This window comes from Coregonus clupeaformis, chromosome 13, assembly GCF_020615455.1.
Source record: "Coregonus clupeaformis isolate EN_2021a chromosome 13, ASM2061545v1, whole genome shotgun sequence".
NCBI classification, from domain to species: domain Eukaryota; kingdom Metazoa; phylum Chordata; class Actinopteri; order Salmoniformes; family Salmonidae; genus Coregonus; species Coregonus clupeaformis.
This window is the reverse complement of record NC_059204.1, coordinates 56,270,893-56,295,874: the sequence shown is the minus strand read 5'-3', so window position 1 is coordinate 56,295,874 and position 24,982 is coordinate 56,270,893. Positions and strand designations below refer to the sequence as shown.

At 43.9% G+C, this 24,982-nt stretch overlaps 1 protein-coding gene across 1 annotated transcript in view; it reads right to left on the bottom strand.

The window, feature by feature from the left end:
- Positions 1-24,982, bottom strand: part of LOC121579948 (teneurin-1) — a 218,412-nt gene that overhangs the window by 150,649 nt on the left and 42,781 nt on the right. Inside the window, exons 2-3 of the mRNA XM_041894959.2 lie at positions 23,902-24,175; positions 6,902-7,147 (exon numbers count right to left, since the gene is read on the bottom strand). Of these exons, the coding sequence (XP_041750893.1) occupies positions 6,902-7,147; positions 23,902-24,118 (463 nt within the window). The 5' untranslated portion in view covers positions 24,119-24,175. The remainder of the gene's footprint in view (positions 1-6,901; positions 7,148-23,901; positions 24,176-24,982) is intronic.

Genomic DNA, 24,982 nt, shown 5'->3' with positions numbered 1-24,982 from the left:
CCCCAGGTAGTTTGTCTCACTGAAGGCCACCTTGCACTTCTTCGGGTTTGCCGTGAGCCCTGCTTCCTGAGCGAATCCAGCACCGCTTGTACCCGGGGTAGGTGGCTGGCCCAATCCTGACTTTGTATAACAACATCATCCAAATAAGCCGCTGCGTGCACTCTTGTGGGGGCGCAAGGACTCGATCCATCAGGCGTTGGAACGTGGCAGGTGCCCCGTGGAGACCAAACGGAAGTCGGGTATACTGGTAGAGCCCCTCCGGGGGTGGCAAAGGCTGTCTTCTCCTTAGACGCTGGGGTCAAGGGCACCTGCCAGTAGCCTTTTGTGAGATCAAGAGTGGTTAGGAAACGAGCATGCCCCAAGGAGTCTATTAAATCATCGACACGAGGCATTGGGTATGCATCAAATTCAGACACTTCATTCAACTTTCGATAGTCATTACAAAATCGTACTGAACCGTCTGGCTTGGGAACTAGTACGATGGGACTTGCCCAGGCACTGTGGGACTCTTCGATTACTCCCAACTCCCGCGATCTTCCTTACCTCCTTCTGTATAACCACTTTACGAGCCTCTGGCACGCGGTACGGGCGCTGGTTTACCGTTCGGCCAGGCATGGTGCGGATCTCATGTTGGACCACCTCTGTGTGACCGGGAAGGGAGGAGAAGACATCCTGGTTCTGCTCCACGAGTTCCAGGGCCATCTGTCGTTGATGTGGGGACAGATTTGGACCCAGCTGAACCTCTTCTCGCGCCGGTTCCTGGGTCTCTGTGGGGGGTAGAGAGCTGAACAGCGCCTCTCTGGCGTGCCACTTCTTTAAAAGGTTAACATGATAAATCTGCTCAGTTTTCCTTTTATCTGGTTGCCTCACCTTGTAGTTTACTTCTCCCATGCGTTCAATGACCTCATATGGTCCTTGCCAGGTTGCCAGGAATTTGCACTCAACGGTTGGCACCAGGACCAGCACTCTGTCCCCCGGCTTAAACTCCCTGGGTTGAGCAGATCTGTTGTAGGAGGCTTGCTGTTGCCGCTGACTGGCCTCCAGGTGTTCCCGCATCATGGGATAGATGGCCTTCATTCTCTCCCTCATAGCCCCTACATGGTCGATCAGTGTCCGCTGTTGGCATGGCTGCTCCTCCCAGGCCTCCTTGGCGATGTCGAGCAGTCCTCTGGGTCTGTAGGAAAGCAAGAGCTCAAAGGGTGAAAAACCAGTAGAAGACTGAGGTACCTCTCTCACCGCAAATAATATGTATGGTAACAGCTGATCCCAGTTGCGCCCATCTTCCCCCTACCGCTTTCCGCAGCATGGATTTTAGTGTTTTGTTAAAACGTTCGACTAGGCCATCTGTCTGGGGGTGGTAGACCGAGGTTCTCAGCTGTTTGATTTTCAGTAAAGCACAGAGTTCTTTCATCACCCTGGACATGAATGGCGTCCCTTGGTCCGTCAATATCTCTTTTGGGATTCCCAGACTAGTTGAGAGACGGAACAGCTCCTTGGCGATTTGTCTGGATGTAGCCTTCCTCAGCGGAATGGCCTCCGGGTACCGGGACGCATAGTCCAGAATGACCAGAATGTATTGATGTCCCCTGGCACTTTTCGGTAAGGGCCCGACTATGTCTAATCCAATCCTCTCAAAAGGAGTTTCGATAATGGGCAAGGGAATGAGCGGGTTTCTATATGTGGGCTTTGGCGCAACCTGCTGACACTCAGGGCAACTACGGCAGTAGTTCTCTATCTCTTTGTGTACTCCCTGGCCAAAAGAAACGTTGCATGATTCTTTCCTTAGTCTTCTCTACCCCCAAGTGGGCCCCCTAGCGGGGTGTGTGTGGGCTAGGTTGAGTACTGTGGCCCGATAGGGCTGTGGCACGAGGAGCTGTTCATGCACTTCCTCATTTTTCTTGACTATCTGATATACTAACCCCGGTTTACTGCGAAATGGGGGTAAGTAGGGTTGTCTTATCACCTAACACTACACCTTCTAATACCTGCACATTTCTTAAGGCATTTGCAAGAGTAGGATCTTGTAATTGAGCCGTACCATACTGGCCTGTGAGAGGGGGAAGCTCTTGGGTGCCTGGGACGTCTTCTTCACTGGAGAACGGAGCACTTTCCTGGGCTGCGTTCTCTTCTCCCGTATCCGGACCAGTCTCGGTGTCGGTCTGGGCACCTGCCATCCCTATCAGAGCCCGGGCGGGAGTGAGTAACTCGGAGGATTGCACCGGAGCCTTCCCAGGATGAGTCTTGCCTCTCCGTTTCCGAGGTACTCGGGTTATCCCTCTCCTGAGACTCTCTCCAGAGTGGGTAAAAGGCTGGGCAGTCTCGTCCCAATTAGGACAGGGACGGGGAGGGAATCAACCACCCCGCGCCGTCGTGTGTATGGTTCCCCGTGTGCTGGTCATTGTAAGTTCAGTAATGGGGTATTCTCTGGTGTCCCCATGGACACAGGAAACTGGGAGGACTTTCCCCGGGGTCAGACACGTTGGGCCCACCAAATCCTTACGCACCAGGGTGGCCCGGCTACCAGAATCCAGTAAGGCCTCCACATCATGGTGATTCACAGTTACCGGGCAGGTGGGGGTCGATCGGGCCGCCATCTACGACTCCCAAGAGCGAGGCAAAACGGTGTGTGGGTGCTGAGCTGGAGGACTCCGCAGTGGGCATAGGTTCCTCGGCTGGTTTCCCACACTGCCAGGAGATATGTCCCATCTCCCCACACCGGTAACACTGTCGAGTTTCCCCCTCCTGGTGTACTCTTCTTGGACCCGCCTGGTTTCTGGCTCCCCCTGGAGCCGGGATAAGTCCTGACGTGGCTGGGTTCGAGACCTTGGGGTCCTTTGGACGGGTTCTTTTCATTTGTGGTGGGGCCGCACTCCTGGGGTCTTTTCGGAAGCATTCAGCATCTCCGCTGTGGCCTGGTACTTTTCCACAGCTTCCACGGTCAGATCAGCCGTGGTCAAGGCCTGTTGACTGATGAACCGTTTTGCCTCATAAGGCAGGGCGCGTAGGTAACGATCCACCACAACGGCCTCCACCACCGCCGCTGCTGTATTCCTCTGCGGATCCAGCCATTTCCTTGCGATTCGGACAAGTTCATGCATCTGCGCCCGAGGAGGTTGGTCTGGTTGGAAGGTCCAGCTGTGAAAGCGCTGGGCCATACCAAACTTTGTGAGTCCATATCTGCTGAGGATCTCAGACTTCAGGGCATCATAGTCAGTAACCTGGTCAGGGCCCAGGTCCCGGACAGCATTCAGCGATTCCCCGGTTAGAAAGGGGGCTAACAGACCAACCCACTGTTGCTTGGGCCAGGCTTCCCTAGTGGCCGTGGCCTCATATGCATGCAGGTATGCCTCAATGTCATCGGTAGCTCCCATCTTAGATATAAAGTCACTTGCCTTTATTGGGCGAGTATTTTGGACAACCATCTGTCTCTGCAACTGCAATTCCTCTGCCTTCAGAAGGTTGGCTGTCTTTTGCTCCTCCAAGAGAGCCACGGTTGCTTGCATCTGGGCTTGCTGGCCAGCAACAAGGGCTTTCAATATGTCCTCCATTTCAGTCGGCGGGGGAGCCTACGGCCAACTTGGAAAACTGGGTGATCAAACCTTCGGTATCCTCCTCTGACATGCACTATTAACGCTGAGCGTGCCCGTATTCTCCACCATCTGTGATGTCACGAGAGGCTACACAGCTTTCAGCGGGATTGCTCAAGTAGTGCAAGGAGACCAGGTTCAACCAAAACAAGGATTTTATTAAAGGTCTTGGGAAACTAACGAAAGTATAACACAATACTGTTCTCTGGTGGCTCTTAAGGGCTAACAGTTCAGGGATGTCTCTTCCACATCCAAAATCATACCTCTCCCTCGCCCAAATAACTTTTCCCCAGTCTTACTGTCTTCCACGTTGCAGCTAGTGGCCAACCCAGCAAAACGATCCTTCCAAAGGTCCCACACGTATTTCCACAGGTGCATATATCCAAAGGTGAGTATTTCCCAAAGGTAAGTATCTCCAAATCCTTATATTCCTCATGGAAGTGGACGTGCAGCACTCTTGTCCTCCAGAGAGCCCAGCTTGGAGACCGTGGGTCTCTTCCCTTCAACAAACCTTCAGCTCATCAGCTCCTGATTGGTTTCAGCTGCGTGGGAAGATTGGCCATAGAGGGTTGGAGTTCCCGACCATACCAGCAGATGGAGCCATAGCTGTCTGGGTTTGCAGCCATCTCAGGGGGATGTAACGTCCCTCCAGGACACAGCCTCTCGTGACATCACAGACTCAAGATTGACTTTTTGTATAGCTATTTTAGTTGCTTCATGTTCTCAATATTTCATAGGGTCTGCCTGTCATGTAGTTAGCCATCCATCAGAGAGAAATACTGTCCATAACATGAAAGTGTATATGTACTACTACTTCTCCATTACTACGGTATGTTCTGATTTCTAACACTGCTGGCCAAGTTCTCCAGGGTATAACCTCAACATAAGGAGAGGACAACCTCACACAGGCATGTGACAGCCACAATGTGGCCTCATCCATCAATGCCTGACGTTAGATATTGTTTTGTTTTTTCTGAAGGGGAACAGAAGCCTAGAACGAAAGGGAGGTTTTATGGCAATCAACCAAAGGTGCTGCATGATATATGACCCAAATATGTAAATACATCATGTGTAGCCTGACCATAGCAGATTTTCCAATCTCACTTCCAAACTCTGGAGGAACTGGGCAAAGCACTACTAGCAAATAAACACTAGGGGCACATTTCATGTAACAATAATCTAATTTACAGACCTCTGACTGTTTTTATGTGAGGCCATGTGAACGTGTCATTATAGAATGACATGTTCACGACTTGTACTGTATACTGGAGATGTTCCATCATTATTTAGGACTTTCTACAATGAAAAATGGGGAGGCATTTTTCATTGTAGAAAGTCCTAAATAATGATGGAACATCTCCAGTATACAGTACAAGTCGTGAACATGTCACTCCATCCCAAATCAAAGAAAAACAAGAAGCCTTTTCATTCAGTTGCAATGACATTCATCCTTAGCCTTCATGCTGGTCTATGGTGCATACTGTAGCATCAATTTCTACACTCATCCACAGTGGTTTTACATCCATGGTAATCCTTTACAGAACAATAGTTGTATTTACATAAGCTGTGAAATACCAGGAGAGAACAGAGCACTGTGACAGCAAGTAGCCAAAATATAACAAGAGCAATTGGTTTCTTCCAAGGGAGTATAGCGGTCAGTTCAGTTCAGAGTAAACTGATAAATACTGCATTAAGAAACAGTGATAATATTTTTTCTACATGGGGGAGGAATAGCATAAGATACTTTAATAGTGAGGAGCCGAGATATTTACTCAGGGAGGGAGGTAAACTGCATCTGAACCTCCCTCTGCGCTGACGCTCATTAAAATTGCAGATCACATCCCTCATCAGCGCCATGCCAGTTCAAAACACCAGCCTGCTCTTCCTTTCCATTGGACTGTCAGACTTAACAGATCAGCAGGAGACAGGGATGGTAAGACAGAGACAATGCCCACCATTTTCCTACTACAAACACAGTCATCTCACAGCAATTTTATTCCCCAGAGTGATAATCCTTCTGACAGAGAATAAATAAATGCTGAGGGACATTCTGGCACAGATAAAGATAATAAGGCAATAACAATGGCAACGTTGTCTCCGTAACGACCTCTGAGATTAATGTGGTCATGCCTCCCAACAGATATATAATATTCACAAATGCACATTTCTAGCCGGATAAATAGTTAATGTGAAGACTGAGGAGTACATTTGAATGGCAGTAACATTGCATCACAGGGGACAGTACCCTCCAGTCCACAGCTTGCATCCTCAAAAACAAACATCTGCTCCAGCTTTTTAATAATGTTCTCTGGTGATGATCTATTTCTTCCATTATTCCCACAAAATGACATACTGCACGAATCTCATATGAGAGCACTTTGAGACAAACCTTCAAAATAACAAGATGATAGAAATCATATCATTAAATTGATTTATGCTCTCATCCAAATAGGTAGACTTAGTTTTCACAGATGTTGAAGCCCTGAAATGGGTAACTAACGCTGCTGTCTCATTTGGTATTCTGAATGGACCTCAACAAGAGAAACGAGGCTGCTACAGACTCACTTCTTTTTCTCATTAGACTTGACCCTGGAAAAGGTGCCTCACACAAACAACAAACTTAATTTCACACTAACTGTATGCCTTTCACTGAAGAATGTGCATACCGAATTAAGAGTGTGACATCCCTGATACAAATATCACTTATTTTGACGATCAATAGACTGAGCCTGCTCTTTGTTAGCTTTCATTACCCGCTGAATTAATCCCTGGGTCTCCAAGATAAATACATACCCCAAAATCATTTTATTCCTCTTGTTGCCAAGGAGCATGCAATGATCAGCAGCAACAATGTTTTCTCATAATAACAACCTTTTCTGTGATGATGTGAATACAGCACAGACTGCAGTACACACTGTTGTACTGTAGTACTGTACATCCCAATGCCTTAAGGACCCTGCAAAAGGTTACACCTAACACCTTGCAATAGTGGTCACTATGGAGTTCTTGGGTTGACATCATGGACAGATTTGGTGGACAACATACCATTTGGCTGAAAGTGTTTAGCTTAAATTCAGCTGGACCCATTTTCATTATTTTCATGGCAAAGTGATGGAAATTAGTAGGATTCATAGGTACCTTTTGAGCAAAGCTCAATACTATGTACAGTACAGCATAGAACTGGTTATAAACAAAAACTAGCTACTTGTCTTAGACATTTTGATGAAATGGTAAGAACACAATGACAGTGGGATTTGTAGGTAAGTGATGTATAACCCCTTGCTGTTGCATTCCCCCGGGCCGGGTGGTCTTACCGTTCTCTCCGTCTGACTTCCTCTCCTGCTCAGTGTCGGTGAGCGACAGGACAGAGTTGGCTCTGCTGGACAGACAGGAGCTGTGCTCTGATTTGATCTCCTGCATCCACAGTCTGAGGGCATGGTCGGGCGAGGGCCCACCCTCCGTCTCTGTCTCCACATCAGAGCCCATGCCCAGCGGATAGCCGTGCTGGGGGGCAGAGCGCAGCTCCGCCTGGTAACTGGGCCGTGCTAGCTGGTCCAGGTCTAGGAGAGATGATGGAAATAAAACAATCAAGTCACATACTGTAATAACAATATTAACTTATTTATTTTCATATCTCTGCCAGTGTTTTATGGTGTTACATTATATAATGTATCAAAACAAACTATTATACACTACAGTATTATACACTACACTAAACTCATAACATTTTAAATAAACAGGCACTGCAAGAGCCAAGAGAAAACTACTTTGTAAGCTACAGTACCTTGTATAACTGGTGGAATGATACAAATACATTTTTAAAAAATTACATTTTTAGTCATTTAGCAGACGCTCTTATCCAGAGCGACTTACAGTTAGTGAGTGCATACATTATTTTATTTTATTTTTCATACTGGCCCCCCGTGGGATAGTAGAATGCTCCCTTCTTTAGACTGTCAGATAATACTTTAGAATGTAATACTTTTTGTCTTTATTTCAACCATTTGGCTATTCATCAAAATTCACAAAATACCTCTAAATGGCTCAACTTTAAACATCAATCTTTGAACAACCATCTACAGAACATTCCAACTAAATGAGAAACAAAGACTGTTTCAATTCTAATAAAACCATGAGATAATTCATAGTGACATATGGTTTCAGGGAGGAGATGCTGTGAAGTAAAGTGAGTTTTTCTCCTGCTAAGATCTCCCAAATAAGGCAGCGGAAAGATATATTTTTGGTGCTCACTTACATATCCCCTGGGGAAGTGCTCACAATTCAATTGAAAATAGTTTCTAAGACTCCGATTTATTTTCAAAGAATACACTCTATAGGTATCACAGTATCCCCCATGTTGTCATACTATATCAATTCAAAGGTAGCTGGTAGCATTGAAAACAAATCTGCAACGGCTGTTCTAGAGTGCAATGTCATATTGTTGTCAGTGCACATTAGTGCATCATTTTTGAAACAATGTTAGGTCCACATTTTCTGAGAAATGTAACCATTACATAAAGATCTTGGGGAACAGAGCCATTTTAAACTAGAGAACTTATATTTTACTACTGCACGTTGCTACCTATCAGTATACTGGGTTGTACTGTACATTGACCTACACTTTGTCTTCATATCCCTTACTTCTGGATATGCAATCTGGTATAGCCTGGGTGACAGTCTGCTTTTCTGTTTTCTTGCCAACTCCTTATGGAATTGTCATGCCAAACATATCAATAACAATTATGTTTGGCTTGACAATGAAAATGGAGTAGGCAAAAGCACAAACAGATTTGGGACCAGGCTAAATCCGGCACATTCTGTCTATCATTTTCAGTAACAATATTTACATTAGTTGAGTGAACTTTGCTGGCATATCCTCTCCTGAACTTTCCTGGCACTATATCTTCTTTCCTAAACTTATTGGGTCTATACTTATGAACTCTTACTTAAACTTAATCTTAAACTTTTTCTCAGAAATGCTACGTTAACAAGTGCACAACGACGAGAGACCGGAGCCTTGTGAGTCACTCTCAGTGTTTTGCAGCACGCACCAGGTGATCTAGTAACAAAATTCACAACTAAATATTTTCCCACTAGATACTGTATCTTAGAATAACTATTAAGTTAACTGACTAAAATGTGCTAAATACTCTGCAGTTGTGCATTTGGTTCGCTAACTTATACACCTTACAAACCAATGTGAGCTGGGATGTCTGTCCTGCAAATAGTTTACGTCAGAGACTGTATAAAATGTTTGCATGCACTTGTTAGCATTTAGCTAGCATCCGCTATGGGATTTTACATCTACTTGCATTGCTAAGAGTGATGGAGTGCTGCATCAGATGACCTGGCCTCCACAATCCCCCAACCTCAACCCAATTGAGATGGTTTGGGATGAGTCGGAAGGCAGAGTGAAGGAAAAGCAGCCAACAAGTGCTCATCATATGTGGGAACTCCTTCAAGACTGTTGGAAAAGCATTCCAGGTGAAGCTGGTTGAGAGAATGCCAAGAGTGTGCAAAGCTGTCATCAAGGCAAAGGGTGGCTATTTGAAGAATCTCAAATCTCAAATATATTTTGATTTGTTTAACACTTTTTTGGTTACTACATGATTCCATATGTGTTATTTCATAGTTTTGATGTTTTCACTATTATTCTACAATGTAAAAAATAGTAAAAATAAAGAAAAACCCTTGAATGAGTAGGTGTGTCCAAACTTTTGACTGGTAGAGTATGACAAAAATCCATGTTTTTGCTTATCCGTTTCACACACATCCCCAAAAAATATATATGAGGTTTATAGAACATGTATAAGTTTATATTTTTTCATCATAAAATCTAATTAAGATAGGCTCATGGTATTGTCATACAATGTATTGTAATTTATTATCATTTCCAGCAATGTGGTGTGCTTGGAAACCTTTTGTAGGGGTTCAAGTCCTCTATGTGAAAAATTTGTATTTTATTTAAAAAACGTTCTCCTGCTGGTCCTTGATTCAAATAACACATACGTGACAAAGTAGATCATTTGAATCAAATCAAATCAAATCATTATTTGTCACATACATGTGTTTAGCAGATGTTATAGCGGGTGTAGCGAAATACTTGTGCTTCTAGCTCCGACAGTACAGTAATATCTAACAATTTCACAACATATACCCAATACACACAAAAAAGTTAGGAATGGGATTTAAGAATATATACATATATGGACAAGCAATGACAGAGCGGCATTAAGATACAGAATAATATTATAGAATAGAATGCAGTATATACATATGAGATGAGTAGTGCAAAATATGTAAACATTATTAAAGTGACTAGTGTTCCATTTCTTAAAGTGACCAGTGATTTCAATAGGCAGCAGCAGCCTCTAATGTGCTAGTGATTATTATTTAAGTCTGATGGCCTTGAGATAGAAGCTGTTTTTCATTCTCTCGGTCCCAGCTTTGATGCACCTGTACTGACCTCGCCTTCTGGATGATAGCGGGGTGAACAGGCAGTGGCTCGGATGGTTGATATCCTTGATGATCTTTTTGGCCTTTCTGTGACATCGGGTGCTGTATGTGTCTTGGAGGGCGGGTAGTTTGCACCCGGTAATGCGTTCGGCAGACCGCACCACCCTGTGGAGAGCCCTGCGGTTGTTGGCGGTGCAGTTGCCGTACCAGGCGGTGATACAGCCCGACAGGATGCTCTCAATTGTGCATCTGTAAAGGTTTGTGAGGGTTTAAGTTGATAAGCAAAATGTATTCAGCCTCCTGAGGTTGAAGAGGCTCTGTTGCGCCTTCTTCACCACACTGTCTGCGTGGGTGGACCATTTCAGTTTGTCGGTGATGTGTACGCCAAGGAACTTAAAGCTTTCCACCTTCTCCACTGCGGTCCCTTCGATGTGGATAGGGGGGTGCACCCTCTGCTGTTTCCTGAAGTCCACAATCATCTCCTTTGTTTTGTTGATGTTGAGTGAGAGGTTATTTCCCTGGCACCACACTCCCAGAGCCCTCACCTCCTCCCTGTAGGCGGTCTCGTCATTGTTGGTAATCAAGCCTACTACTGTTGTGTCGTCTGCAAACTTGATGATTGAGTTGGAGGCGTGCTTGGCCACGCAGTCATGGGTGAACAGGGAGTACAGGAGGGGGCTGAGCACGCACCCTTGTGGGGCCGCAGTGTTGAGGATTAGCGAAGTGGAGATGTTGTTTCCTACAATCACCACCTGGGGGCGGCCCATCAGGAAGTCCAGGACCCAGTTGCACAGGGCGGGGTTCAGACCCAGGGCCTCAAGCTTAATGATGAGCTTGGAGGGTACTATGGTGTTGAATGCTGAGCTATAGTCAATGAACAGCATTCTTACATAGGTATTCCTCTTGTCCAGATGGGATAGGGCAGTGTGCAGTGTGATGGCAATTGCATCGTCTGTGGATCTATTGGGGCGGTAAGCAAATTGAAGTGGGTCTAGGGTGACAGGTAAGGTAGAGGTGATATGATCCTTGACTAGTCTCTCATTGCACTTCATGATGACAGAGGTGAGTGCTACAGGGCGATAGTCATTTAGTTCAGTTACCTTTGCTTTCTTGGGTACAGGAACAATGGTGGCCCTCTTGAAGCATGTGGGAACAGCAGACTGGGAAAGGGAGAGATTGAATATGTCCATGAACACACCAGCCAGCTGGTCTGCACATGCTCTGAGGACGCGGCTAGGGATGCCGTCTGGGCCGGCGGCCTTGCAGGGGTTAACATGCTTAAATGTCTTAATCACGTCGGCCATGGAGAAGGAGAGGCCACAGTCCTTGGTAGTGGGCCTCGTCAGTGGCACTGTGTTATCCTCAAAGCGGGCGAAGAAGGTGTTTAGCTTGTCTGGAAGCGAGACATCGGTGTCGGCGACGTGGCTGCTTTTCTTTTTGTAGTCTGTGATTGTCTGTAGACCCTGCCACATACGTCTCGTGTCTGAGCCGTTGAATTGCGACTCCACTTTGTCTCTATACTGATGTTTTGCCTGTTTAATTGTCTTGCGGAGTGAGTCGCTACACTGTTTGTATTCTGCCATATTCCCAGTCACCTTGCCATGGTTGAATGCGGTGGTTCGCGCTTTCAGATTTGCCCGAATGCTGCCGTCTATCCACGGTTTTTGGTTAGGGTAGGTTTTAATAGTCACAGTCGGCACAACATCACCTATACACTTCCTGATAAACTCAGTCACTGTTTCAGTGTATATGTCTAAATTATTTTCGGAAGCTACCCGGAACATATCCCAGTCCGCGTGATCAAAACAATCTTGAAGTGTGGATTCCGATTGGTCAGACCAGCGTTGAATAGTCCTTAGCACGGGTACTTCCTGTTTGAGTTTCTGCCTATAGGAAGGGGGAAACAAAATGGAGTCGTGGTCAGATTTGCCAAAAGGAGGGCGGGGGAGGGCCTTATAACCATCCCGGAAGTTTGAATAGCAATGGTCGAGGATTTTAGCAGCGTGAGTACAACAGTCAATATGTTGATGGACTTCGGCAGCCTAGTCCTCAAATTTGCATAAAGTCCAGTGAAGTTCTTTGAGGGCCGTCGTGGTATCGGCTTGAGGGGGGATATACACGGCGGTGACTATAACCAAAGAAAATTCTCTTGGGAGATAATACGGTCGGCATTTGAGATATTCTAGGTCGGGTGAACAGAAGGACTCGAGTTCCTCTATGTTACTACAATTACACCACGAGTCGTTAATCATGAAACGTACACCTCCGCCCTTCTGCTTCCCAGAGAGATATTTATTCCTGTCTGCGCAATGAACTGAGAACCCATCTGGCTGGACCGATTCCAACAGAATATCCCAAGAGAGCCATGTTTCCATGAAACAGAGTATGTTACAGGCCTTGATGTCTCTCTGGAAAGAAATCCTTGCCCGTAGTTCGTCGACTTTGTTAACCAAAGATTGAACATTAGCGAGTAGAATACTTGGAAGCGGTGGGTGGTGTGCGCGACTCCTAAGTCGGACCAGCAGGCTGCTCCAAGTGCCTCTCCTCCGCCGGCGATGTTTTGGGTCAGCCGCTGGAATCAGTTCAGTTGCCCTGGGGAGAGCAAACAAAGGATCTGCTTCGGGAAAGTCGTATTCCTGGTCGTAATGCTGGTGAGTTACCGCCGCTCCGATATCCAATAGTTTTTCCCGGCTGTATGTAATGATGCAAAACACTTTCTGAGCTAATAATGTAAAAAATAATACATAAAAAAACAAAATACTGCAAAGTTTCCTAAGAGCTAGTCACGAGGCCGCCATCTTCGTCGGCGAAGTTAAATGTTAAATGTACATGTCTATGCAATATATGTAATACATGATTATTAGCAGTGTGTTTGTCTACAAGGCTGAAGAAAGACGCAGCTCCTCATTTAATGTATTCTTAACAAAGTAACACAATAAATGTAATTCTACATTATAAAAAACATCTCATCTGGGATTTGAACACTTGCCGCAACCTGCGAAAACTGTCAGGCGCACTATACCGTGAGCTATTTCACAAGTCACTTATTCACGTGATTTTAGTAACTTTGATTAGCAGAACATGCTGTTTGACTTCAGTTAACAACACTTTCATGAAAAAGTGTTCAATCATATCCAAATACATCAACCTTTTTAATTGGCTGATGTGTCATTTGTTACAGGAAATAATCATGCTGGTCATGTTAGCCTAGGGCTATGAGTGCCAGGTAATCTCATGGGAAAACGTTGCATTTTCGAGAGTTCGTAAGTATGGACCCACTCAGTATGGAAGAAAAACGAACACCTCTTTTTCTCTCTCCATTTGATGTTCAGAAACTGGAGAGGCATTCTGGAAGTGTGTGGATGCTGTGAGTATTCCCACAGAATGAGGCGTTGGGAGCACCATCTGTTTGCACCACCTCCAGATCAGGGATGGCTGAACAGTGATTCCTCCAGTTACCTTTAAAGACGGAAAACAATATGATATCCTTGAAATAATTCAGGACTAAGAATACTAATCTTAACTTGCAAGCGTGGAAACTAAAAACACTTTCAGATTTCTAGGTCATTGTTGGAGTTGCACAATTAGGCGAGTTTTGTTTTCAGTTGAAAGAGCAGCAGAAATATTTAACAAAGCACTTACCTTGGAAAATTAGATACACTTCTTCCACGTCAGTTTTGCACCTCTATACCAGGTATGACCTTGAGCGATACTAACTTGAGCTGTGAAAAGTATCTATGTACATCCTTTTCAACATTAAATTATATTCCTCCAAAGAGTATGGCATCCTATTTTATTCCTAATCTGTTCTGCACAGTTTGGTAAAATCATATCTTCCAACAGTAGCAAAAAGACCAGTGCCCAAAGCTTCAGCTGCAAACCCAGCATGCAGAAAGACCAAGGCTTAATCTTTCATTATCATTTCTCTGTGGAGGAGGATCAATCTTTATCAACATTTACACTGCTGAGAGCGAATTGACTTCACCTTAGAGATATTTGTGATAAAGAATGGGTCACATAACTAAACAAGAACCAAATATAACAGAGTACCTTCACTTTACCCTTACACACAGACATTAACTGTACATTATCTAATGACATTTTCTTATCAAAACTAGATAAAAAGTGTGATATCAACTCAGTGGCCAGTTTATTAAGTACACTACCCCGTTAACAAAAATGGTTTGCTCCTATAGACAGTGAGTCACGTGGTCATGGCTTGCTATATAAAGCAGGCAGACAGGCATCGAGGCATTCAGTTACTGTTCGATTGAACGTTAGAATTGGCAAAACGAGTGACCGAAGCGACTTTGAGCATGGTATGATCAGAAATGGCCGGCCTCCTGGGCTTTTCACGCATGACAGTGTCCAGGGTTTACAAAGACTGGTGCAACAAACAAAAAACATCCAGTCAGCGGCAGTCCTGTGGGCGAAAACAGCTCGTTGATGAGCGGTCGAAGGAGAATGGCAAGAATCGTGGAAGCTAATAGGGAAGCCACAAACAGGCAAATAACGGCGCAGTACAACAGTGGTGTGCAGAACGGCATCTCAGAATGCACAACTCGTCTGTCCACGGCTGGGCTATTGCAGCAGACGACCACACAGGGTTCCACTCCTATCAACTAGAAACAAGAAGAAGCGGCTCCAGTGGGCACGTGATCACCAACACTGGACAATTGAGTAGTCGAAAAACATTGCCTGGTCCGACGAATCCCGGATCCTGTTGTGTCATGCTGATGACAGAGTCAGGATTTGGCGTAAGCAGCATGAGTCCATGGCCCCATCCTGCCTGGTGTCAACAGTACAGGCTGATGGCGGTGGTGTAATGGTGTGGGGAATGTTTTCCTGGCACACATTAGGTCCCTTGATACCAACTGAGCAACGTTGCCATGCCCCGAAGAATTCAGACTGTTCTGGAGGCAAAAGGGGTCTGACCCGGTACTAGATGGGTGTACCTAATAAACTGGCCACTGAGTGTAAATTATTGCAGATAACCGAGGCCTTTTATATTGTATAGTGATTTAAAAAGTATTTAATTAATCTATTGATCATTAAGAAAAACGACATTTTAGGTCAATTGTTTTAGCAACAGTTTTAATTGATTTGTCAGGGCTGCACAATAATCTGGCGTAGATCAAAATCCTGTGTGACTAGACTCAGTAATATCAGTCTGTGGCCATGGTCTGTACTCAACACTGCGGTGCGGCTTGCATATGGAGAGGGGTCGTCTTTCTTTAAACTGCTCTTGAGAATCCCTCACCAAGGTGACTTGCCTGACTTCACTCTCAAGTAATAATCTCTACACTAATTACGCCAGTCAGGAACCCATGTCCTTGACCAATTTCTTGTCAGTGAATATCTCTCTCCGACCTCCTGCCCCTTAAAATCACAGCCGCGAAATGGAGGCACCAGCGGAAAATGGACAGATAAATGAGCACTGAAAATTAGGGATGGGAATTGCCAGGGACCTCACGTTACAATATTATTACAATATTTAGGTGCTGAAACGATATGTATTGCGATTCTTACCATTCTATATGTATTGCGATTCGATACTGAGATTTTATTGAGATTTGATGTTCCAAACATATTGCTCTCGGAAAGTATTCAAACCCCTTGACTTTTCCACATTTTGTTACGTTACAGCCTTATTCTAAAATGGATTATATATTTTTAAAAATCCTAAGCAATCTACACACAATACCCCATAATGACAAAGTGAAAACTGGTTTTAAGAAATGTGTGCAAATGTATAAAAAATATATTTAAACAAATACCTTATTTACATAAGTATTCAGACCCTTTGCTATGAGATACGAAATTGAGCTCAGGTGCATCCTGTTTCCATTGATCATCCTTGAGATGTTTCTACAACTTGATTGGAGTCCACCTGTGGTAAATTCAATTGAATGGGCATTATTTGGAAAGGCACACACCTGTCTATATAAGGTCCCACAGTTGACAGTGCAAGTCAGAGCAAAAACCAAGCCATGAGGTCGAAGGAATTGTACGTAGAGCTCCGAGACAGGATTGTGTCGAGGCACAGATCTGGAGAAGGGTACCAAAACATTTCAGGAGCATTGAAGGTCCCCAAGAACACCATGGCCTCCATCATTCTTAAATGGAAGAAGTTTGGAACCACCAAGACTCTTCCTAGAGCTGGCTGTCCAGCCAAACTGAGCAATCGGGGGAGAAGGGCCTTGGTCAGGGAGGTGACCAAGAACCTGATGGTCACTCTAACAGAGCTCTAGAGTTCCTCTGTGGAGATGGGAGTACCTTCCAGAAGGACAACCATCTCTGCAGCACTCCACATCAGGCCTTTAGAGTGGCCAGACGGAAGCCACTCCTCAGTAAAAGGCACATGACATTCCGCTTGGAGTTTGCCAAAAGGCACCTAAAGACTCTCAGACCATGAGAAACAAGATTCTCTGGTCTGATGAAACCAAGATTGAACTCTTTGGCCTGAATGCCAAGCGTTACGTCTGGAGGAAACCTGGCACCATCCCTACGGTGAAGCATGGTGGTGGCAGCATCATGCTGTGGGGATGTCTTTCAGCGGCAGGGACTGGGAGACTAGTCAGGATCGAGGGAAATATGAACGGAGCAAAGTACAGAGAGATCCTTGATGAAAACCTGCTCCAGAGCGCTCAGGATCTCCGACTGGGGGCGAAGGTTCCCCTTCCAACAGGACAACGACCCTAAGCACACAGCCAAGACAACGCAGGTGTGGCTTCGGGCAAGTTTCTGAATGTCCTTGAGTGGCCCAGCAAGAGCCCGGACTTTAACCCGATCTAACATCTCTGGAGATACCTGAAAACAGCTGTGCAGCAACGCTCCCCATCCAACCTGACAGAGCTTGAGAGGATCTGCAGGAAAAACAATTTAATCAATTTTAGAGTAAGGCTGTAACGTAAAAAAAATGTGGACAAAGTCAAGGGGTCTGAATACTTTCCGAAGGCACTGTATGTCTGCTGCAGAGAGACAAGAGAGAGCCATAACAAAAATAAGTTGTGATCAGATATGGAAATAAAAGTGCTGAAAACATGGCCTCTCTATTTAAAGATATTCTCCGGTACTTTTGTATACTTTTTAGCCAGTAGTTCTGAAAGTAGCGCCGACAAACCAGAAGGGGTCCCCGAAAATTGCGTACTACGTCACAAATGTGCAGATATGTGCACCACGTCATTGCTCTCTCTCTCTCTCGCTCTACTGTGTGTGTCTTGGTAGCTGTCACTCAAATGGTGAGGGGCTGAAGCTCATTGGTTGAAACTCGAACTGCTAGGCAGCTGGCCCACGTATGGGTAAATGTAGGGAAAATGGCACCGCACAGCTTCCAGAAAACAGTCGCTTTCAAACTAGGGATTTCATGGCTAATTGAGGTAAGACAATAATTCTGCTCATAGATTTTGCATATACAGTGGGGGAAAAAAGTATTTAGTCAGCCACCAATTGTGCAAGTTCTCCCACTTAAAAAGATGAGCGAGGCCTGTAATTTTCATCATAGGTACACGTCAACTATGACAGACAAAATGAGAAAAAAAATCCAGAAAATCACATTGTAGGATTTGTAATGAATTTATTTGCAAATTATGGTGGAAAATAAGTATTTGGTCAATAACAAAAGTTTCTCAATACTTTGTTATATACCCTTTGTTGGCAATGACACAGGTCAAACGTTTTCTGTAAGTCTTCACAAGGTTTTCACACACTGTTGCTGGTATTTTGGCCCATTCCTCCATGCAGATCTCCTCTAGAGCAGTGATGTTTTGGGGCTGTCGCTGGGCAACACAGACTTTCAACTCCCTCCAAAGATTTCCTATGGGGTTGAGATCTGGAGACTGGCTAGGCCACTCCAGGACCTTGAAATGCTTCTTACGAGCCACTCCTTTGTTGCCCGGGCGGTGTGTTTGGGATCATTGTCATGCTGAAAGACCCAGCCACGTTTCATCTTCAATGCCCTTGCTGATGGAAGGAGGTTTTCACTCAAAATCTCACGATACATGGCCCCATTCATTCTTTCCTTTACACGGATCAGTCGTCCTGGTCCCTTTGCAGAAAAACAGCCCCAAAGCATGATGTTTCCACCCCCATGCTTCACAGTAGGTATGGTGTTCTTTGGATGCAACTCAGCATTCTTTGTCCTCCAAACACGACGAGTTGAGTTTTTACCAAAAAGTTATATTTTGGTTTAATCTGACCATATGACATTCTCCCAATCCTCTTCTGGATCATCCAAATGCACTCTAGCAAACTTCAGACGGGCCTGGGCATGTACTGGCTTAATCAGGGGGACACGTCTGGCACTGCAGGATTTGAGTCCCTGGCGGCGTAGTGTGTTACTGATGGTAGGCTTTGTTACTTTGGTCCCAGCTCTCTGCAGGTCATTCACTAGGTCCCCCCGTGTGGTTCTGGGATTTTTGCTCACCGTTCTTGTGATCATTTTGACCCCACGGGGTGAGATTTTGCGTGGAGCCCCAGATCGAGGGAGATTATCAGTGGTCTTGTATGTCTTCCATTTCCTAATAATTGCTCCCACAGTTGATTTCTTCAAACCAAGCTGCTTACCTATTGCAGATTCAGTCTTCCCAGCCTGGTGCAGGTCTACAATTTTGTTTCTGGTGTCCTTTGACAGCTCTTTGGTCTTGGCCATAGTGGAGTTTGGAGTGTGACTGTTTGAGGTTGTGGACAGGTGTCTTTTATACTGATAACAAGTTCAAACAGGTGCCATTAATACAGGTAACGAGTGGAGGACAGAGGAGCCTCTTAAAGAAGAAGTTACAGGTCTGTGAGAGCCAGAAATATTGCTTGTTTGTAGGTGACCAAATACTTATTTTCCACCATAATTTGCAAATAAATTCATAAAAAATCCTACAATGTGATTTTCTGGAGAAAAAAAATCTCAATTTGTCTGTCATAGTTGACGTGTACCTATGATGAAAATTACAGGCCTCTCTCATCTTTTTAATTGGGAGAACTTGCACAATTGGTGGCTGACTAAATGTTTTTTTTACCCACTGTATGAACTACACATTGACACATCCAGCCCAAAGTTTAAAAAAATACTTACTAGTCGCCAAATTTTCGGAGCATGTCTTTAAAAAGAAGATGGAGAACAAGCTATAGGATGAAAAATACAGGAGTTTTGGAACAAGTACCGCCAACTAGCGCTAGATAACGCTACCTAGCAAAAGAAATCTAAGAAAATATACAGTGGGCTCCAAAAGTATTAGAACAGTGACATTTTTGTCGTTTTTTTGGCTCTGTACTACAACACTTTGGATTTGAAATGATGACTGTGAGGTTAAAGTGCAGACTGTCAGCTTTAATTTGAGGGTATTTTCATCCATATCGGGTGAACCGTTTAGAAATTAGAGCACTTTTTGTAGATAGTCCCCCCATTTTAGGGGACCAAAAGTATTGGGACAAATTCACATACAGTGGGGAGAACAAGTATTTGATACACTGCCGATTTTGCAGGTTTTCCTAATTACAAAGCATGTAGAGGTCTGTAGTTTTTATCTTAGGTACACTTCAACTGTGAGAGACGGAATCTAAAACAAAAATCCATTGATACATCAGAAAAGCAGAACTTAATATTTGGTACAGAAACCTTTGTTTGCAATTACAGAGATCATACGTTTCCTGTAGGTCTTGACCAGGTTTGCACACACTGCAGCAGGGATTTTGGCCCACTCCTCCATACAGACCTTCTCCAGACCCTTCAGGTTTCGGGGCTGTCGCTGGGCAATACGGACTTTCAGCTCCCTCCAAAGATGTTCTATTGGGTTCAGGTCTTGAGTCTGGCTGGGCCACTCCAGGACCTTGAGATGCTTCTTACGGAAACACACCTTAGTTGCCCTGGCTGTGTGTTTCGGGTCGTTGTCATGCTGGAAGACCCAGCCACGACCCATCTTCAATGCTCTTACTGAGGGAAGGAGGTTGTTGGCCAAGATCTCGCGATACATGGCCCCATCCATCCTCCCCTCAATATGGTGCAGTCGTCCTGTCCCCTTTGCAGAAAAGCATCCCCAAATAATGATGTTTCCACCTTTATGCTTCACAGTTGGGATGGTGTTCTTGGGGTTGTACTCATCCTTCTTCTTCCTCCAAACACGGCAAGTGGAGTTTAGACCAAAAAGCTCTATTTTTGTCTCATCAGACCACATGACCTTCTCCCATTCCTCCTCTGGATCATCCAGATGGTCATTGGCAAACTTCAGACGGGCCTGGACATGCGCTGGCTTGAGCAGTGGGACCTTGTGTGCGCTGCAGGATTTTAATCCATGACGGCATAGTGTGTTACTAATGGTTTTCTTTGAGACTTTGGTCCCAGCTCTCTTCAGGTCATTGACCAGGTCCTGCCGTGTAGTTCTGGGCTGATCCCTCACCTTCCTCATGATCATTGATGCCCCACGAGGTGAGATCTTGCATGGAGCCCCAGACTGAGGGTGATTGACCGTCATCTTGAACTTCTTCCATTTTCTAATAATTGCGCCAACAGTTGTTGCCTTCTTACCAAGCTGCTTGCCTATTGTCCTGTAGCCCATCCCAGCCTTGTGCAGGTCTACAATTTTATCCCTGATGTCCTTACACAGCTCTCTGGTCTTGGCCATTGTGGAGAGGTTGGAGTCTGTTTGATTGAGTGTGTGGACAGGTGTCTTTTATACAGGTAACGAGTTCAAACAGGTGCAGTTAATACAGGTAATGAGTGGTGAGAACAGGAGGGCTTCTTAAAGAAAAACTAACAGGTCTGTGAGAGCCGGAATTCTTACTGGTTGGTAGGTGATCAAATACTTATGTCATGCAATAAAATGCAAATGAATTACTTAAAAATCATACAATGTGATTTTCTGGATTTTTGTTTTAGATTCCGTCTCTCACAGTTGAAGTGTACCTATGATAAAAATTACAGACCTCTACATGCTTTGTAAGTAGGAAAACCTGCAAAATCGGCAGTGTATCAAATACTTGTTCTCCCCACTGTATGTATTAAAGTAGTAAAGAGTTAAATATTTGGTCCCATATTCATAGCACGCAATGACTACTTCAACTTGTGAATCTACAAATTTGTTGGATGCATTTGCTGTTTGTTTTGGTTGTGTTTCAGATTATTTTGTGCCCAATAGAGATGAATGGTAAATAATGTATTGTGTCATTTTGGAGTCACTTTGTAAATAAGAATAAAATATGTTTCTAAACACTTCTACCTTAACATGGATGCTACCCTCAAATTCAAGCTGACAGTCTGCACTTTAACCTCATAGTCATTGTATCATTTCAAATCCAAAGTGCTGGAGTACAGAGCATACTTTGGGCTCACTGTATATATATATACATGTATATATATTTTTTTACAAATCGATACTTGGAGTCAAAGTATCGGTATAATATCATCCAAAATAATATCGCGATATGTAACTGTATTGATTTTTTCCCCATCGCTCCTGAAAATGTTCTCCTCTCCACGATAGGGGCTGAAATCATGTGCATACTGTTTTGCAATCAATCTGTTCAGGTTGAAAAAGCTGCTGCTCCAAGCAAATGTCATTTGTTCATTTTATACAGTTTCCAAGGTAACCAGAACAAAATGTTTTGTTCAGTGCATCATTTGAATACTGTAATACATGGGAGCTGAAAGCCGATTTAAGCTCACATTTGCAGTTAAGACAAGAAGATGTATCTTTCATCATTCGCATAGGTTTGAAGGTAAATCTAAAGAAAATAAGATACTACAGTATATAAATGATCATTTGATTAGAAATATGTCACTGTTAATCAAATCAATGTGAGGGAGATGGCGTTCAGGTGTTATTCATATGTACATTTTGCCTTCAAATACAGTATCCTGTATGTGAAATACATTTTAAGTGTCATCTCTTTAGAAAGTGTAAATCATCATTTGAATTAGAAATACCTACTCTAATCATCAGATGATCAATCACTGATAGGCATTATAAGAGATGATCCTCATATAAATTATTATTATAGAAATTATAGTCATTATACTGAAGACATTGTTTTAGCATGACTACTTTGTTCGCCCCCACTCTTCCCTTCAAATGATCTTACAATGATCAAGGAATATGTCATGTCAACTATATTTCAGAACTGCAATTATTCCAGGACTGCATAAAGAGACAGAATAGGGTTAGAATAATTTTCATGTAAAACAATGAGAACAGCAACACTGATCAAAGTTTAACTACGGCGGTACAAACGTACTATCACTATTAAGATAATGTCATAATCTTCTGTTTTCGCACATGTTCTGTGCCTGTACATACTTATGCCTAATAACCTTACAAATAGCTTTAGTATACTGTAGGTCCTATGTAGAATTGACATCATAAACTACAACTGTTGTGTGGAAACCTTACAGTAGCTCCTAGAAATCATCCTTTTACAATGACACTGCAGTTTGTGATTGTGTTGTTGCCCCAATCTTACAAGCGCTTGTTTCCCCCTGATATCAGTTATCGCCCATCATGGCCAAGAAAATATTGGTTATTGTCCCAGAATTTCCTTATCTGGGCATCCCTATTAACTGTGAATCTTTGACAGGTAATAAAACAATATGGTCATTTATGAGAATTGTTACCTTACCAAATGTCTTAGAACATTTGAAATGAGTCTATTATAATTGCAAGGTCTATAATGTATATTGTGAAGGGTAAACAGTCAACCAATGGTTTAGATGGGACCTGAAATAACCTCTATAGTGGTATTTCATGTCTTCCTGAAGCAGACCAGACCGTGTGACATTTTTACATTTACATTTTAGTCATTTAGCAGACGCTCTTATCCAGAGCGACTTACATTTACATTACATTTTAGTAATTTAGCAGACGCTCTTATCCAGAGCGACTTACAGTTAGTGAGTGCATACATTTTCATACTGGCTCCCTGTGGGAAACGAAACCACATCCCTGGCGTTGCAAGCGCCATGCTCTACCAACTGAGCTACAGTTGAGGAACCATCAAAAAACAGTAATGGCATACTGTACTATGTCTCCAGTGAATAAGGTAGATAACAATATAGACTGTGCAATGAAAAACTGAGTAGAAACATCACCACTCAAACCATTCATAATTCGATAAGTGAGTTTTGTGTTTTCCCTGCAACACTCATTTCCTATTCTCATTTCCCAACAATAATTAGTTTAGAGTGGATAGAATAGAGGTGTGATTGTGTTATATTCTTCAGAGAAAAAGTCCTTTCAAACTTAATTATACACCCCCCCCCCCCATCTCCATCCCATCCCAGCCCATCCCATCCCATACCATCCCATACCAACCCCCAAACCACAACACAGCCCTAACGGTTTAAAAAGCTCCTATGTGTGACTAGCTAGACTAGGAAACAATTTATGGAATAACTGCATTACCTCTGTAATTCACAATTTTCACAGCAACATACAACCGAGTCTACCTTCCACATTAACATGCAATCCTTCCATAGTCACAGCAGCAGCAGCAGCTGCAGTAGCAGCAGAGTAGAGTTTGCATACATTTACCAGGGGATATGTGGATAAGGGGACATGAGATTATAAAATTCATTTGGCTAGCTGCAATGACATGATAAGTCTTATCATGCATACAATCACACTGCATTTACCTGTCTCCCCCTGCAACCTCTCTGCCATTTTGACTTCATAACTGACCATAACCTGTGCAGGGAAAACTGATTAACCTGGAACCTGGGCGTTTATCAATAACTACAAAATGGAACGGGCATTTACCGTATAAATGCCCCCAGCACAGTTACCAATCAAAACGAATTGCTATTTCAATTCAATTACTATTTAATAATCTCACTTTGACTAGTTAAACTAGTTTGTGGTATGTGGTTATGCCGTACCTCCAGTGGGCTCCTCCACTGTTTTCCGCTTGGCTCTGTGGCTGTTGTAGTTGAGTCTCATCTCCTGGCCGTAGTCGGGCAGGGTCTCTCGGGATGTGTAGGATTTGCAAAGGTTCCTGCCGTCCTCGCTTTCGTCTGAAGAGCTGGTGTAGGCGAGCTCCATCTCATTCCGGGCCTTGGACAACGACTGGTAAGGCTTACAATCCATCTGCTCCATGCCTGGCAACACTGAACCAAGCTCATTCAGTCATTGGATCCACAATGCAAGACCAATCTGGAGGAAGAATGAGAGTGGAAACAGAGTAAAGACTTAGAACAATTTATTTACCTCACACATGGCTAATGTCGTGTCCCAGTATTGTGAGAAAAATATATAAATCAAGTAAAAAGTAATTATTTGGATATTAGTGTCTTTAATCAGCATGTCCTTGTTCTAAGGGGTTGCTGCTGGGTGGTGTTGTTAGAAGATTGAGTTGCTTTATAGACACAGGGGAGGAGGAGCCCTTGTAGGAACAGATTGAGAGATAACTTTAATTTACAGCAGAATCTGATGGACTACTATGAAACACAATGACAGAAATCATGTGTCGAACAATGTATTTTATCCCCAGAGCTACAGAGGCAGTTATTTTTTATTTATTTTTTATTTACCATTAGCATTACTCAGTAGTAATATAACAGTAGCACAATGATGAATACTGTTATTTTGCATCTGTGTCCTAGTGTATGGCTGCAGTTCATCACAGCCCTGTAGTGTTTTGCTGTGTAGCGTAAAGCACACTATAACCTTGACATGAACCCGTCTGTTCTGCCCTGAGCTCTGCTTGGGCTGACCTTTCTATCATTGCCGCCTGACAGCCACTAAACCTTGGCCATGGCCTTGACCCAAACACTCGCCCCTGTAGCACAGAGGATTGCCTTCACACCCCACTGTCCTTCTATACTTTGGACTCCCCATAATACAAACTTCAGCAAGAAATCAGAAGAGTCTCCTGACAATGTTTGCCCTCTGACATTTGTAATCTTTAACAGCATTCAAGACAAATATGACAATCAAATGCTCATTAGGCTGTGCCATCTT